The sequence below is a fragment of the Macrobrachium rosenbergii genome, chromosome 26 (assembly GCF_040412425.1).
Source record: "Macrobrachium rosenbergii isolate ZJJX-2024 chromosome 26, ASM4041242v1, whole genome shotgun sequence".
Lineage (NCBI taxonomy): Eukaryota > Metazoa > Arthropoda > Malacostraca > Decapoda > Palaemonidae > Macrobrachium > Macrobrachium rosenbergii.
The window spans coordinates 50,876,198-50,891,106 of NC_089766.1; the positions used below are offsets into that span (position 1 = coordinate 50,876,198).

Sequence of the window (14,909 nt, forward strand, 5' to 3'; positions counted from 1 at the left end):
CAAAACATAACCTGGGATGCAACAATTTTTGTGATGTAGAGTAAAAGGGGCCCCATATTATGACCTGAGACTCACTTGGTGTATTGACTACTCTTGGTTAAAACCACACCAGTGGAGACAGTATTGCTGAGTTTTACACTCTGTATGGACACATTTCATTACAAACCATATTCAACCACTAATCATGTTTGTAAATGTTCGTTTTTATTTGTGCATTTACTTAACTACTTGTTTAACCAATTATTCACCCTTTACATTCCTTTTTCATTACTACATCTAGATACTATACCTTTAATTCACATAAAACTTGCAAAACTGGATTTATGTTTACTTACTCAAACTCCTGACACGTTCTGGTCATCAGTGCATTGGGACATAAGCCAAACAGGTTGTAAATCAGGAACAGTCTGTAATGCGCTACATAAAATGTAAAATATCAAAACTGCAATTCCAATAAGTCTTAACCCTCTAGACATATACTCATAAATGAAATAAAAACATTCATTTTAAATTAGAGTATCTTATTTTCCATTTATAATTATATAAATATAAAATTTGTCATTTACTAAATCAAAATACAGTACACATTTAAATATACTACATCCTTCTACTGATTCATCAATCAATTCTACAGCTCTGAAAGTATTAATAATCACTTAAAGTTACTGTACTTGCAGGCATTTAATTACCACTGTACAAAAGACCTCTATGTTCTATCCATCGGTACATAAATGTTGCTACAAGATCATGACAGGGACACAATACAAGATCTGACAGCCCATTACAGTACTCATGAAATAATTAAAAATGAGAAACAAAACAATTTTGTTTCTTTAATTTCAACTGACATTGTACAGGCCACATTTTTATTCTGAGCTGACTGTGCAGTTAGGTGGGGATGGATCAGGTGGCATTTTGCACTTTGAGTAACAGAGCACAATGGGAAATCAGTTACCTTGCAAAGTGTAATATTAATACCAGGAGTTTGGAGGTACACACTGTCAGAAACTGTCAAGGAAGTATTTATTTTTCCCTGACAGACCATCTATCTTTGCCAAGTCAGACCTGAAGTGAATAGCAAAAAAATCACAAAGGTAACTCTGTAAAACAACAGACAGATTTAAAAAACACATTTGGTATAAGACTCATGGATCCCCCAGTCTCCTAATTTTACAGCCATGACTTTAGATTTTGCATAAAACTAATTTTTCTTGCTTCCACTACTGTTCTCATTAAAAAAAAAAAAAAGCAGACTCTTGCCACCATGAGTCTTATCAATACAGCATTTCCATTCACATGCAGAACTCGTGTGATGGTGATTTCAATATAAACTACACCAATTAGCTGAAACCTGACAGCGAGGAAGTTCTCAACTTTTCTAATTTTAAACATGTTGCAAACTAAGGTGACCACACAGCTATTACTCTTAATCTTTAAAATTACTTCTATAGCATTTTATCCCCTTTAGGTTAATTTAATAAAGACTTTGTTGTGGTCATATAATTTGAACCACATCCATTCTACAAAAGAGTGGCACTCAGAATCTTCAGCCAACCTAACCTGAAGTAACACTTGATAATAAGAAACAGCCTTCTTATTTCAAAGTTTCTCAGATAAAAAATGGCAGGTGAGATAAGAACTTAGATGTACAGGAACCTGTTTGCTACAGGTTACTATGATGCTTCCCCTAAGGATAGTCTGTTAATCACACAATTATTTACTGTTGAATTCCAATTCTTCTAAGCAAGCCTAAGTTTAAACTAACACTAGCAACTCAGTATAAACAAAACCAAAATATTTAATTGCATATGAACATCATTTACATGACCTGGGCAAGGTAAAGGACCAAAGTAACACTGGAGTTTTTGGGAGATCTTTTTTCACTCAATGGATGCTTCTGTTTATTACATCAATTCCATGCAAACCCTGTTTTTCCTATATGTAATATAGTTTCCTGAAATCAGTGAATACTAGCTTTTAGCATTACTGTATACATAAAAATATAATGTATTCCACTAGGTAGTAAAGTCGCAGATCCTGAAACACTTTTGACATTGCTGAAAGATTGTATCAATACAAGCCACAATCATTTCAAGGTACATGAAGTTTACTGAAATCCTCATATGGAACATTACTCAAAACTTTCCCGTTTTTCAGCTCTAACTCTGCACTAAAAGTAGACTCATTGATCTTTTTGAGAATGGCTTCCATCCCACTATATTTCCCATTGAGGATAAGCACCTTCCTCTCTGGGGATGGGATCACTGTTTCTAATTTAGCCTGGTCAACTTTGAGAGTTGTGCCACATTCTAAAAGTATAATCACACCCACATATTCATTCACAATATCCTTGACAACGCCTTTCACTTTGTAATATTTTGACCCCAGGTCTTTTGAGACAATTTTCACAATGATATCCCGCTGTAACCAAGGGCGTTCTTTTCTTACATCTTTTTCCGCAGACAGCTGTTTTGCCAGCATTTCTTTGGCCCGTTTTTCCTGCATTTCTGCCTCCATTATTTCTTCTAATGCAGTGCGTTGTTTCTTTGAATCAGTTTTGCCTTGCATGTGAGTTCTTTTTTTGCTAGATGTTGCCTCAAGCACATTGTTGACTGCACTTGTCTTCAATTTCACTGGCACTTTATTTGTGCTCAGTTTCAAATTAAGACCCACTGCTTTCCCCTCCTCGTCATGCTTTAACTCTGTGTATACTGCTTCCTCTTTCTTTTCTTTTTGTTGCCCCAATTCTATTTGTCTGTTTATAAACTCTTGCATTCGCTCCTCTTCATCCTTCTCAAACTTTTCTTTCTTTTTAAGCATTTCCTGCCTTCTTATTGTCTCTGGATCACGGTCCACGTACGCAACGTACCAACCCTTTTCTGTTTCGTCAACAACACAGTATCCCTCGCGTCCCAGCCACTTGACAAAGTCCGTGAGTGTTTCCCACTGGGTTGCATTCATGTGTACATGATGTCTATCTTGAATATATTCTTGGTACACATTATTTGCATGCACACGCTTGGTTCCAAACCGTCTTTTGAGCAGGCTCGTGTAACCCTCCATAAACTCTTCCGAGAAACTGTCTAAATATTTGTCTGGATTTTCAGCAAAAAGCAGCAACTGACGCTGATGACTCTCTGACATGGTGTGACACTTGAAGCCATTCTCATCACGACACTGTTTCTGACACATCTGGCAGTACCAGCGAAGCTTTTGAAGGCCCTTGGCTTTCATTTTGTTGGCCAAATCTTTTGGCGTTCCTTTTTCTGTCTTCCCCATTTTGTATGCTTTTACACCTGTATATAAAAAGAAAAGAATAAAGTAATGACAGTACGTTATTAACAATGAAATTAGAAAATATTTTTTATTTACTTATGCTATATCTCCTGGGAGGCAAGGTTGGGCAAAGCACAAAATCTCATTCGAGTTTAAGCAAACCATAGATCAAGCTAAGTAAGAAATCTACCATTATGAGGAAGACCCCTCTCTCATCAATGATGACAATCATGAATCCCAGATAACTAATATGGTTATAGGAGCACTCCCAGTAAATTACAGACACTTGCCACCTTACAGCTGGATTAGGTTCTCAACTATTGGGCATAATGAGAAAAGAGGCAAGTCTGGGAATCCTGTGTACTGTATGTGCTACTTCTTGCACTTATGTAGGCTATAACTTATCAATGTTACTATTAGACTTCCAAAGTCTGCACCTTACATTTATTTTAACTTCTTTTCGTTATTATTTAACCATCATCAGTTTACACTGGCCTAATCTAACAGTCAGCAACTCCTTGAACACACCACACCATAAGAAGAGCTACTGCTCACCCAGCAAAGTATCCCTAAAGGTATTGCTCCAAATGGCAATAGTTAAGATAGTTAGGTCATTATAGTAATAGTTATGCCATTCCCTGTGTTGTCCAGATGTAATACAGGAAGTGGTCATACTTCCTAATGCAAATTTATTGGTTTTTTCTGTTTTAAAAATGATAATTTTCGTGATAAAAATTATATTTTAATGATAAAATAAAGTTTGTTCATACTTACCTGGCAGATATATATATAGCTGTAATCTCCGAAGTCCGACAGAATTTCAAAATTCGCGGCACATGCAGTGGCCGGTCAGGTGGTTAGTACACATTCCCGCCACTGGGAGGTGGGTATCAGGAACCATTCCCATTTTCTATTCAGATTTTCTAACGCCACTGTCTCCTGAGGGGAGGAGGGTGGGCAATATGAATATATATATCTGCCAGGTAAGTATGAACAAACTTTATTTTATCATTAAAATATCATTTTGTTCATGAGACTTACCTGCCAGATATATATATAGCTGAATACCACCTTTGGAGGGGGGTAGGGACAGCCAAGAATTAGGGAAAAAACAAATTTGTAGGTAAAAAATACTTTGGTTCCTTACCTGATAGCATAGCTGACTGCGTGATTACTGTCACCCTAGTCTGCTTCTGCTTTACTAGAGTCCCCAGCGAGGTAGTGACCTATATAGCTGGCGAGTTCTAGATGATCTGTCAACGGGGGCGTGACCACAATGTGACTAGACCATAGACCATACAATGAGGACAAACGAGCATTACCAACCACCTAACCAAAACCTAACATGTTAGTTTGCAAAGGATTGGGAAGACTGCCTCCATCAGTCGACCCAACAACCATAAAAACACAAAATTAAAAGACACTTCCTAACCAAGATTTAAAGGATAGGATAAGAGCTACCCCCTGTCCCCAAGGTTGTTGATGCAGCAATGTATGGTCCCAGCGAAAAGCAATTTTCGTATGCTACCTTAACATCTCGCAAATAGTGTGAGGCAAACACCGAATCGCTTCGCCAAAATGTGGCACTGAGAATGTCACTGAGTGCCATATTTTTCTGGAACGCCATGGAGGTAGCAACGGCCTTCACCTCGTGAGCGTTAACTCTCAACAACTTGAAGTTGGAGTCGTCACAGCTAGAATGTGCCTCCTTAATGACGTCCCTAATGAAGAATGCCAGTGCATTCTTCGACATAGGCTTAATTGGTTGCCTCACAGAACACCATAAATTATCCGAGGGACCACGAATGTCCTGAGTCCTTTTAATGTAGTACTTGAGAGCTCTAACCGGACATAAAACTCTCTCAGGTTCCTGTCCAATAAGGTCTGCAAGACCTTTAATTTCAAAGTGTCTAGGCCAAGGGTTAGAAGGCCTTCCGTTCTTAGCCAAGAACGTAGGGCTTAAAGAGCAGACAGCATCGTGTCCCTTGAAGCCCACACGACGGCTGATAGCCTGAACTTCGCTCACTCTCTTCGCCGTCGCCAGAGCAGTGAGGAAGACCGTCTTTCTAGTAACATCCTTAAGAGAAGCAGAGTGGAGAGGCTCAAAAGGACTGGACATCAAAAACTTGAGCACTACGTCCAAGTTCCAAGTAGGAGGAACTGGCTGAGGAACCTTAGACGTCTCGAACGACCTCAAAAGATCATGGAGGTCCTTATTGTCAGACAAATCCAGTCCTCTGTGTCTGAAAACAGTAGAAAGCATGCTCCGATAACCTTTGATAGTAGGAACTGCTAACTTGAGTTTTCTCTTAAAAAGGAGGAAATCAGCAATCTGGCTCACAGTGGTTGAGGAAGAGGAAAAACCCTTCTTTCTGCACCAACCCCTGGAGGTTGCCCACTTCGCTTGATATACTCTGATAGATGAAGATCTTCTGGCTCTAGCGATGGCCCGTGCCACCGGGCCAGAAAACCCCCTCGCTCTGACCAATTTCTCGATAGTCTGAATGCAGTCAGGTTCAGAGCGGGGAGGTTTTGATGATATCTCACGAAGTGGGGTTGTCTGAGCAGATCTGCTCTCATAGGTAGGGTTCTCGGAATGTCTACCAGCCAGAAAAGAATCTCCGAGAACCAGTGGTTCGAAGGCCAAAACGGGGCGATGAGTGTCATCCTCGTCCCTTGTGAGGCCGCGAACTTGCGTATCACTTCTCCCAGAATTTTGAATGGGGGAAAGGCATATACATCCATCCCCGTCCAATCCCAGAGAAGAGCATCTATCGTTACTGCCCCTGGGTCGAGCACAGGGGAGCAGTATAGCGGGAGCCTCGCTGTTCTTGAGGTCGCGAAGAGATCCACAAGAGGACAACCCCAAAGATTCCAGAGATCTTGGCAAACCTCCTGATGAAGGGTCTATTCCGTCGGCAGGAGCTGATGGCGCCGACTGAGCAGGTCTGCCCGAACATTTTCGACCCCTGCAACAAATCTTGTGAGAATCGAAAATGTTCAGTATGAGCCCAAAGAAGAATCTCTCTTGCAAGGCCGAACAGGGAGCGAGAGTGTGTTCCGCCCTGTTTCTTGAGGTAAGCCAACGCCGTGAGTGTTGTCGAGTTTACTTGAACTACACGATTGGAAACTTGGACCTCGAAGAATTGGAGAGCTAAAAAGATCGCCGCCCACTCTTTGATGTTGATGTGCCAGGACACCTGTTCCCCTCTCCAGGTTCCTGACACTTCTTCTTTCCCTAGTGTTGCCCCCCAACCTGCTGACGGCGCGTCGGAAAACAACACTAGGTCGGGGCTCAGAAGTTCGAGGGAGATCCCTTCTCCCAACTTCGCTGGATCGAGCCACCACTTCAGGCACTCTTTTACAGAAGGGAGAATCCTCAATTCCTATTCCAAGTCTTCCTTGTTTTTCCAGTTCTCCAACAGAAAGAACTGAAGAGGCCTGAGATGCAGTCTTCCCAGGGAAACAAACTTCTCCAGCGAGGAAATGGTCCCCAGCAGACTCATCCATTCCCTTACCGAGCATGTTTCCTTCCCCAAGAAGGCCGAGACTTTCCCGTAGCATTGAAGCTGTCGTTCTTGCGACGGAACAGCTAGAAAAGCCGCTGAATTCATCTGAATCCCCAGATACACAGTGGACTGTGAGGGGATCAGCTGCGACTTTTCCACATTGACCAGTAGTCCCAGGGACTTCACGAGTTCCAGTGTTAACTGAAGGTCCTCCAGACACCTTCGCTTCGACGACGCTCGAATCAACCAGTCGTCCAAGTAAAGAGAGATCCTGACGCCCGACAGGTGCAACCACATCGCTACGTTCTTCATAAGAAGCGTAAACACCCTCGGGGCTGTGCTGAGTCCAAAGCAGAGAGCCCTGAACTGGTACGTCTTGCCCCCCAAGACAAACCTGAGATACTTCATCGAACACGGATGAATTGGAACGTGGAAATAAGCATCTTGGAGATCCAAAGATACCATCCAATCCCCGGGACGAAGGGCTCCTAGTATTGACTGAGACGTCTCCATCTTGAACTTGTCCTTCAGGACAAAGTTGTTCAGCCTGCTGACGTCCAAGACGGGTCTCCAGCCTCCTGAATGTTTCGGAACTAGGAACAATCTGTTGTAAAATCCCGGGGATTGTGTGTCTAAGACCTGTTCCACTGCTCTCTTCTCGAGCATTTGTTCGAGCAGGTCGAACAGAATTTTCTGCTTGGCAGGATGGTAATTGGGAGACAGATCTCTGGGGGTTGAAGACAATGGAGGAGGAGCCAGAAAAGGAATCAAGTAGCCTCTCTCTACCACTTGGAGGGACCAAGCGTCCGCCCCTCTCTCTCTCCAGGCTTGGGCAAAATGAAGAAGCCTGGCTCCTACCGGTGTCTGGAGGTGAAACGAGTCACTTGCCACCTCTTTTGGAAGTGACTCTGCCTTTAGGGAAACCTCTCCCTTGTGGAGCGGGTCTCGTGTTGCCCCCTAAGGAAGCCCCTCCACGAAAGGGCTGCTTCTTCTTAGCCGACTGGGGTAAAGCAGAGGACGATGATGGGGCCAAAGGACGCTTAGAGGACCTGGAAAGAAGGTCTTGAGTTGCCTTTTCTTGAAGGCTGGCAGCGATATCTTTAACCAAGGTCTGGGGGAAGAGATGGCTTGAGAAAGGAGCGAACTGCAGCTCTCCCTTCTGCGCTGGTGAAACAGACTTCGCCAAGAAAGAACAAAACAATGCTCTCTTTTTCACAAGAGCCGATGAAAACTGAGACGCAAGTTCTTCTGAGCCATCTCTGACGGCCTTGTCCATGCACAGAAGTACACTGGACAGCTCCCCCAGACTAATGGAACTCGGACTAGTAGCCTTCGTGTGCAAAACTCCCAGACACCAGTCCAAGAAGTAAAAGACCTCAACAGTCCTGAAGAGGCCTTTAAGATGGTGGTCCATCTCAGTCAAAGTCTAAGACACCTTAGAAGAGGACAAGTGGGATCTTCTAGAGGCGTCAACAAGACTCGCAAAGTCCCCTTGAGAAGTCGAGGGAACTGTTAAGCCAATATCCTCACCCGTCTCATACCAAATGCCTGCTTTTCCGGACAAACGTGAAGGAGACAAAGCGAAAGAAGTCTCCTTGATTTTTTCTGGCAGACACCCAAACCTGGACTTTCTTGAATGCCCTTTTGGTAGATAAAGACTTCTTCATCTTGAGAAAACCAGGAGTTCTTCTCACTTTAGACGAAGACAACTGCGAAGGTGGAGAGCGAGGAGCCGAAGGTTGAAAAGTATCAGGAAACAGATCCTGAAGCAAATGAGTCAGAGTCTGATAATCAGAAGAAGAAGAGGACGAAGGATGTTTCTCTTTGTCCGAGAGCTCTGACGAAAGGGGTTCTTCTTCCTCAGCTGGCGGGTCTTGAGTGCGAGGTGGAAGAAGTCCCGACTCGCCGATACATAAGCGGGACCTCTCGCGCTTAGAAGATGTTGTGGCTAAATCATGAAGGACGTCAGAAGTCGAAGCGGGTAGTTGAGCGTCATGATGCACTGCAGGAGCGGCGTCAATACAAGAAGACCGTGCAGCGATACGGCGAGGTGTGTGAAGAGCGTCATGGCGTGGCGCGCGCGAAGCTCCATGGCTAGACACGAGAAGAGCTTCACGGTGTGGCGCGCGCGTGAAGCGTGAGGCGCGCGCGAAGCGCGAGACACGCGCTCCTGGCGCGTGTCAAGAGAAACGTCCAACTCCTGAAATCGGGGAAGACGAGTAGGAAGCCACTTTTCACTCTCTCTAGGTGACAGACGAGAAGCCCCATGCCATCTAGCAGACGAGGAAGACGAAGCAGGTGACGAAGGTGAAGGTCTGGACTTCTTAACAGGCAGTTTCGAATCCTTGCGACGAGGCCTGTCATCTCTACGGTCCATGAGAGCATCCAGCTGTTGTTGCAAACCCAACAAAATCTGACGTGTTGGAGAAGCAACTCTCTCGGGAGAAGGGCTGAACCTGCGAGAAGGAGAGGGGCGAGGAGACGTCTTCTTCCTTCTCACAGGAGTAGAAGCTCCAGCCCTTGCCTTAGCGCGACTGGGGCGTCGAGCAGCGTCATCATCCGTAGAACACCGTAATTTCTTCTACGGAGGAATATCCCCGAAACTTTCTGGGGAAGAGCACAAAATGTCTAGAGGAAGAGGACGTGAAGCGTCCTCTCCTCTCAAGCTTCTCTTAAGAGGGCGAGAGTCCAACCGAGAGCTCCAACCCCGACGCAGGGAGGACGTGTCGGAGGACGAGAAGCAATCCTTCTGGATGCGTGCCCGTGCACGATCCCTGGCAGCCTGGGTAGAGACATCAGGACCTGCTGAAGGGAAGTCAGATCGGTGGGAAGCCCCCGTAACCCTCATGCAGCTTTCGACATGCCCCCTCCCTGAATCCTGGGAGTTCGGCAGAGGTCCAGGCCTAGAGGCATTATAGGGCCGATCTGACGCCCCCTCCACAACACTAGGGGCACTAACACAAACAACACTTTGCGCTTGAATCGCATTCACTTTGGTTTCAAGAGCACGAATTGACTCTAACACGAGAGCCAAGGTATTACCTTCTGCAGCAACAACCTCAGGGCCCGAAGGCAACACTACAGGGTTAGGACTAATATTAACTACAGGGTTACTAGCAGGAGAAATCCCTGACTGTCCATCTACAGATGCACTCCTGGAGGAAGACCTCCTCAACCTATCACGCTCCAATTTACGCATATAGGCTTCATATTTCTTCCACTCCCCTTCAGATAATCCCTCACATTCATTACACCGATTATCCATAGAACATTCAACACCCCTACATTTCATACATAAAGTGTGAGGATCTATCGAAGCCTTCGATAGCCTCACCTTACATTCACCCAAGCTACAGACTCGATAGCTAGAGGAAGACATCTTAATTATAAGAAAAGTCAAAAGCAAAATCAAAAGCGGTCCAGAAAAAGCGTATGCCAAGTCACAGATCCAAGTCGAATACCAAAAAACAACCAAAATACTTAAGCGACAACAAATTTCGAAATCCAAATGGCGGGGGAACTGACAACAGGTGTTGACAGTCCGGCGACAGAGAAAATCTGAATAGAAAATGGGAATGGTTCCTGATACCCGCCTCCCAGCGGCGGGAATGTGTACTAACCACCTGACCGGCCACTGCGTGTGCCGCGAATTTTGAAATTCTGTCGGACTTCGGAGATTACAGCTATATATATATCTGGCAGGTAAGTCTCGTGAACAAATGTGTTATTTACCACCAAAATGATGATTAATTTTTCATAAAATATTAATATTATGTTATCCTGAATGTTATTACTACCATAATTACACTAGCATTAAAATTTCTGTAAGGTTACCGAAAGATAAAGGTTGCTAAATGCCACCATAACTCGATGTTTACATTTTCTCAGCTGGGCTCACATTGATAAAGTTGATTTCACTGATGGAATTATTCCTCAAATATGCCAATAATATATAGGGTAAAATTGGTTTTATTAACTTGTTATAATTTTATTTCATAATGTGAATATTTTCATGTACGTCGGTGGTTCTCGCACTGAAGCCAAGGCTAGCCTTCCGATAAACATCACTTGGAATTCAAGGTTTGATTTCAAGAATGGTAGTAAAGATGGCCTCAATTTTTAGGAGTAAATTTTAGGAATTAAAGGTCGTCTTATATGTGGAAATGTCAGAAATATTTGAGATACACTAAAACATATGGAAATTATTCGGAAATATGATTAGCCTAGTGTTTGAGTAAAATTTTACTTTAAACCATTATTGCATTTCAGTCTTCAAAATATCACTTATCTAAGTTTCACTATGTACTTTAAGCATTTCTGAGCATTATTTTACTTTAAACTATTATATGATATTGGGGTTTGGTATTATTTTATAAGTTGCCAATATACGATATGAAATTGTAATCTACATTTTTTAAGAGCTCTTCATTCTCAGTATTTTGAACCCCATAAACACTACTCGCAAATGATATATAACTTAGATAATGAATTCTCTTTAAAAAAAAAATTGATTTTATGCCTCACTAAATTTTTCTGAGTTCCCTTGACTTCTTTCCCTTTCCATCGGCCATCAGCTTAAAATATCATGCACATTTGCTTAGAGTGTTTGAAAAGCATTAATATGAATACCAGAAACACTACTCTAAAATAAATATTGACATATAAAATTAATTTAATTAAAATAAGCCCCTTTTTTTTTATCTGAAAATTTCCTTAGTAGTGACAATCGACTCCCGGAGCTCGGTTTAATGAGTGTACACATCGGTTGACGATGTAATCATTGAAGTTCTGCCTACGCATGCACCTTGTCCAATGAGTTCGATTGTTTCCAGTCGGCACGTTTTTTAGTCTGCTCACGCATCCAAATTTCCCAAATGAATTTGTGGTGACTGCCAAAAGAAGTAATCACAAGACTTTTTCAACCAATTATATTGCATTTTCCAAAAAACATGTTACACTACACCTGCTTCTATTTTAATTTGAATATGAGTGTCATTTAGTACAATGACTGCAATGTACAGGGTGTCCATTTGATCCTTGGAGATTTATAAAGAACTTTCATAGTGACAATGAAAATTTTTTTATCTTAAAAGCCACGGAGTTCTCCCAACAACCAACCACTGGTCGAGAGAATTTACCAGATTTTCGATGCGGAACCTTCCTATTCATCTAACAGTAATTATATCTGGCAAGACTGCTTATTAACATACACACACAATATATTATATATGTATTTATATATAATAATAATAATAATAATAATAATAATAATAATAATAATAATAATAATAATAATATATATTACAGTTAATATGTGAAATCTAGGGATTTCACAAAATACCTAGGGAATTGTGAAATGAGCAACTCATTTAGGAACATTTGATTCCCGAAGGCTAGTACTAAACACGGCGAAACACATTTTACCCTCCTTAAGCATTTAAAAAATAAAACACGAAGCCCAAGCTGTTCGATTGTTGGTTTTTCCTTGTCAACAATGAATCCCCTGAGGGGGGGTTGCCCCCAGGTAAGAGAATGGCAAAACAGTGACCAGTTTTCCTAAGTAAGTTAGGTTAGATATTGCCCTTAATTATTACCAGTTATTCCTTTAAAAATGAAGTCGAAGACGTTCAGAAACCAGGTGTTCGAATATTGCGGGTTGTTGTTATGCTTATTGTAAAGATTTTCCAGTTGCCAGTGCCGGGCTGTGTTTGTGAGCGCGTATTTGAATGACATATTATGACAGTGAAATTTTTTCTTCTGGTGTATTTTTGTGTTTTCTTGAATTCTGATGCTGATTTGTGCCAAAAACCCTTATTTTTGGAATTGGGGGTAATGGCCTACCTAGGCCCTAGTACCCCAGCTCCAAAATGGAAAGTTACGTAAGTGCTTCGTAATGGAACTGAAGTCAAGGTATAACAGAATGGTTTTTCTGGCATATTTGCATGCATTTTTAACAAACTTGGTGTTGATTTTCAAAAGAAATACATACGCTAGTTCTGGGGTTGGGGTATCAGTACCCTAGCCCCAGAACTATTGATTTCCGAGCAAAATCGTCACCTAATTCGCTCAAAACTTGTGAAAATATGCCAGAAAAACCATTCTGTTATTCAATGGGGAATATTGGCAACTTATAAAATTTTACTGGAGCTTTTAAGCTGTGATCTTAAGTCGACTTACCATGATTAGTATGAAATTCATGCTCACATCAATCATGAATTTACTGTTACCAAGATATTTACTGTCTATTAGTCATGTTTTCCCACTCATTACAATGGGGCTGGCGCTGAATACAGTGCTCATGGCAGCAGTGCTGCATCATATAAAACTTTACAGTACAAGAAACAAATGTACATGTTCAAAGCACATATTACAGCAGGAAACTTGTATTTTCAAGTCCAAAATGTGGTAACGGCTAAACGTTAAATTTTACCTGTTCTGACATTCATTCCGTCAGCAAATGACCTAACCATCCACACCTAGGTAATTCTAAGCCATAGTTCCGCGGTGAGCTCGACTATGACAATTGACGTTTTCCTATGTTATTTTACTTGCTTTACAAGAATTTAAAGTCATATTTTCTTGGCTGGCTGTAACTAAACTGTAATCGACCTTTGAAGACTACACAACGGGGTAGATCTAAGCTGGCATTCCGCGGCGAGCCCCCCCACCCCCCTCCATAGCTAATATGGCAAAATTGTAACCAGTAAACACCCCTAAGGTACATTAGTTTGGTATCGTATAGTCTTCAAAGGTCAATTACAGTTTAGTTACAGCCGGCAGAAAAGATATTACTTTAAATTCTTGTAAAGCAAGTAAAATAACATAGGAAAACGTCAACTGCCATAGTCTAGCTCACCGCGGGACTGTGGCTTAGAATTACCCACACCTAAACTAACCTAACCTAACCACGGGTACAAGATCCTTAACTTAGTGCATGATGAAAACATCCCATAAACTTACTTTGACCTGAACGAGAACTATCAGTGGGATTATGGTCCCTGCACAGCATCGGAGTTATGTTTGCCCCCCCCCCAACCCGAATCTCACACTGTGGCCCCCTGAATTGTAGCCTGTGAGTGTGGGGTCCACAATCTCTTAAAAGTACTCATTTGCAAATGAGATGAATGTCAAAAATGCTCAAAGCATTTATGGAAACAGCAGAAGAATATTTTCAAGCACAAAATGCAGTTTCGCCGTGTCCTGACCTGCCTGAGGGTGAGGGGGCTCTGTCCCCACTGGACCCCCTCCCAATTAACACTGAACATTACCTGTAGCTTATATCCTTAGTATTGAAGTTTTGATGATGGTGATGACGAATTGTTGTAGATGAAGCAACAAGGAGCGATGAAACCCCGACGTTAGTCAATGCTTACACTGAGCGATTGTGGAAACGTTCAGGAGTCGCTTGCCGAGCAGTAGTAATCGATAAGTATACCTTTGCAACAGCTCTCCCTCTTGCCTTCATTTTACACTCGGCAAGGAAAGTGGGATACAGTTTTCATTAGATTTAGTTCGTCGAATTTTAATTTTTTTCTGAAATAAAACACATAATCTCGGTAAATTTACTCTAGAATACGAAAATGCAATGCAAATTATATCATGCATGTTAAATCTGCAAAACAAAAACGTTCAGATCGTTAAAAACACCATGCATGTCCGAAGTAATCAGAATTTCTCAGATGACTTCGTTCATAGAGATCTAAAAGATAGTGTGTGGATATCTCGGTGTAGTACTGTTTATCAGAACGCAATATTTACTCGTTTTCCATTATGACCAGGTAATGATAATTTCTTTAATTTTTACGCATTCAAATTTGTATTTCACGGTGTTAAAAGTCAGCTGGAATTAATGGCAGTAAATGTTGTGACAGCTAGTGTAGGTTGACCAAATCTATTAAAATCCGCAAAAGCGTTTTCTATGATGTGAGGAGCACCCGAAAACTTTGGTAGGAAAACACAAGTAACTGGATGTTTCTTGACGTTTGCTCTCTCTCTCTCTCTCTCTCTCTCTCTCTCTCTTCTCTTTTTTTTTCTCTTCTCTCTCTCTCTCCTTTGCCAAAACATACTATACAAATATAGTATCACTCAATCTCTAAAAGAAAAAAATAATGAAATAAGTAGCTC

At 41.9% G+C, this 14,909-nt stretch overlaps 1 protein-coding gene across 1 annotated transcript; it reads right to left on the reverse strand.

Moving 5' to 3' along the window:
* Nucleotides 1–504: 504 nt before the first annotated feature.
* kin17 (kin17 DNA and RNA binding protein) lies at nt 505–14,318 on the reverse strand. The gene is made up of 2 exons (XM_067128557.1): nt 14,054–14,318; nt 505–3,296 (listed from the first exon to the last, which is right to left on the reverse strand). Exon 2 carries the CDS (start codon nt 3,277–3,279, stop codon nt 2,092–2,094), a length of 1,188 nt encoding a protein of 395 aa, XP_066984658.1. The 5' UTR covers nt 3,280–3,296; nt 14,054–14,318; the 3' UTR covers nt 505–2,091.
* Nucleotides 14,319–14,909: the final 591 nt, after the last annotated feature.

Bases quoted from the DNA above. Each gene is read 5' to 3' on its own strand.
- kin17 (XM_067128557.1), bottom strand. From the start codon at position 3,279: ATGGGGAAGACAGAAAAAGGAACGCCAAAAGATTTGGCCAACAAAATG.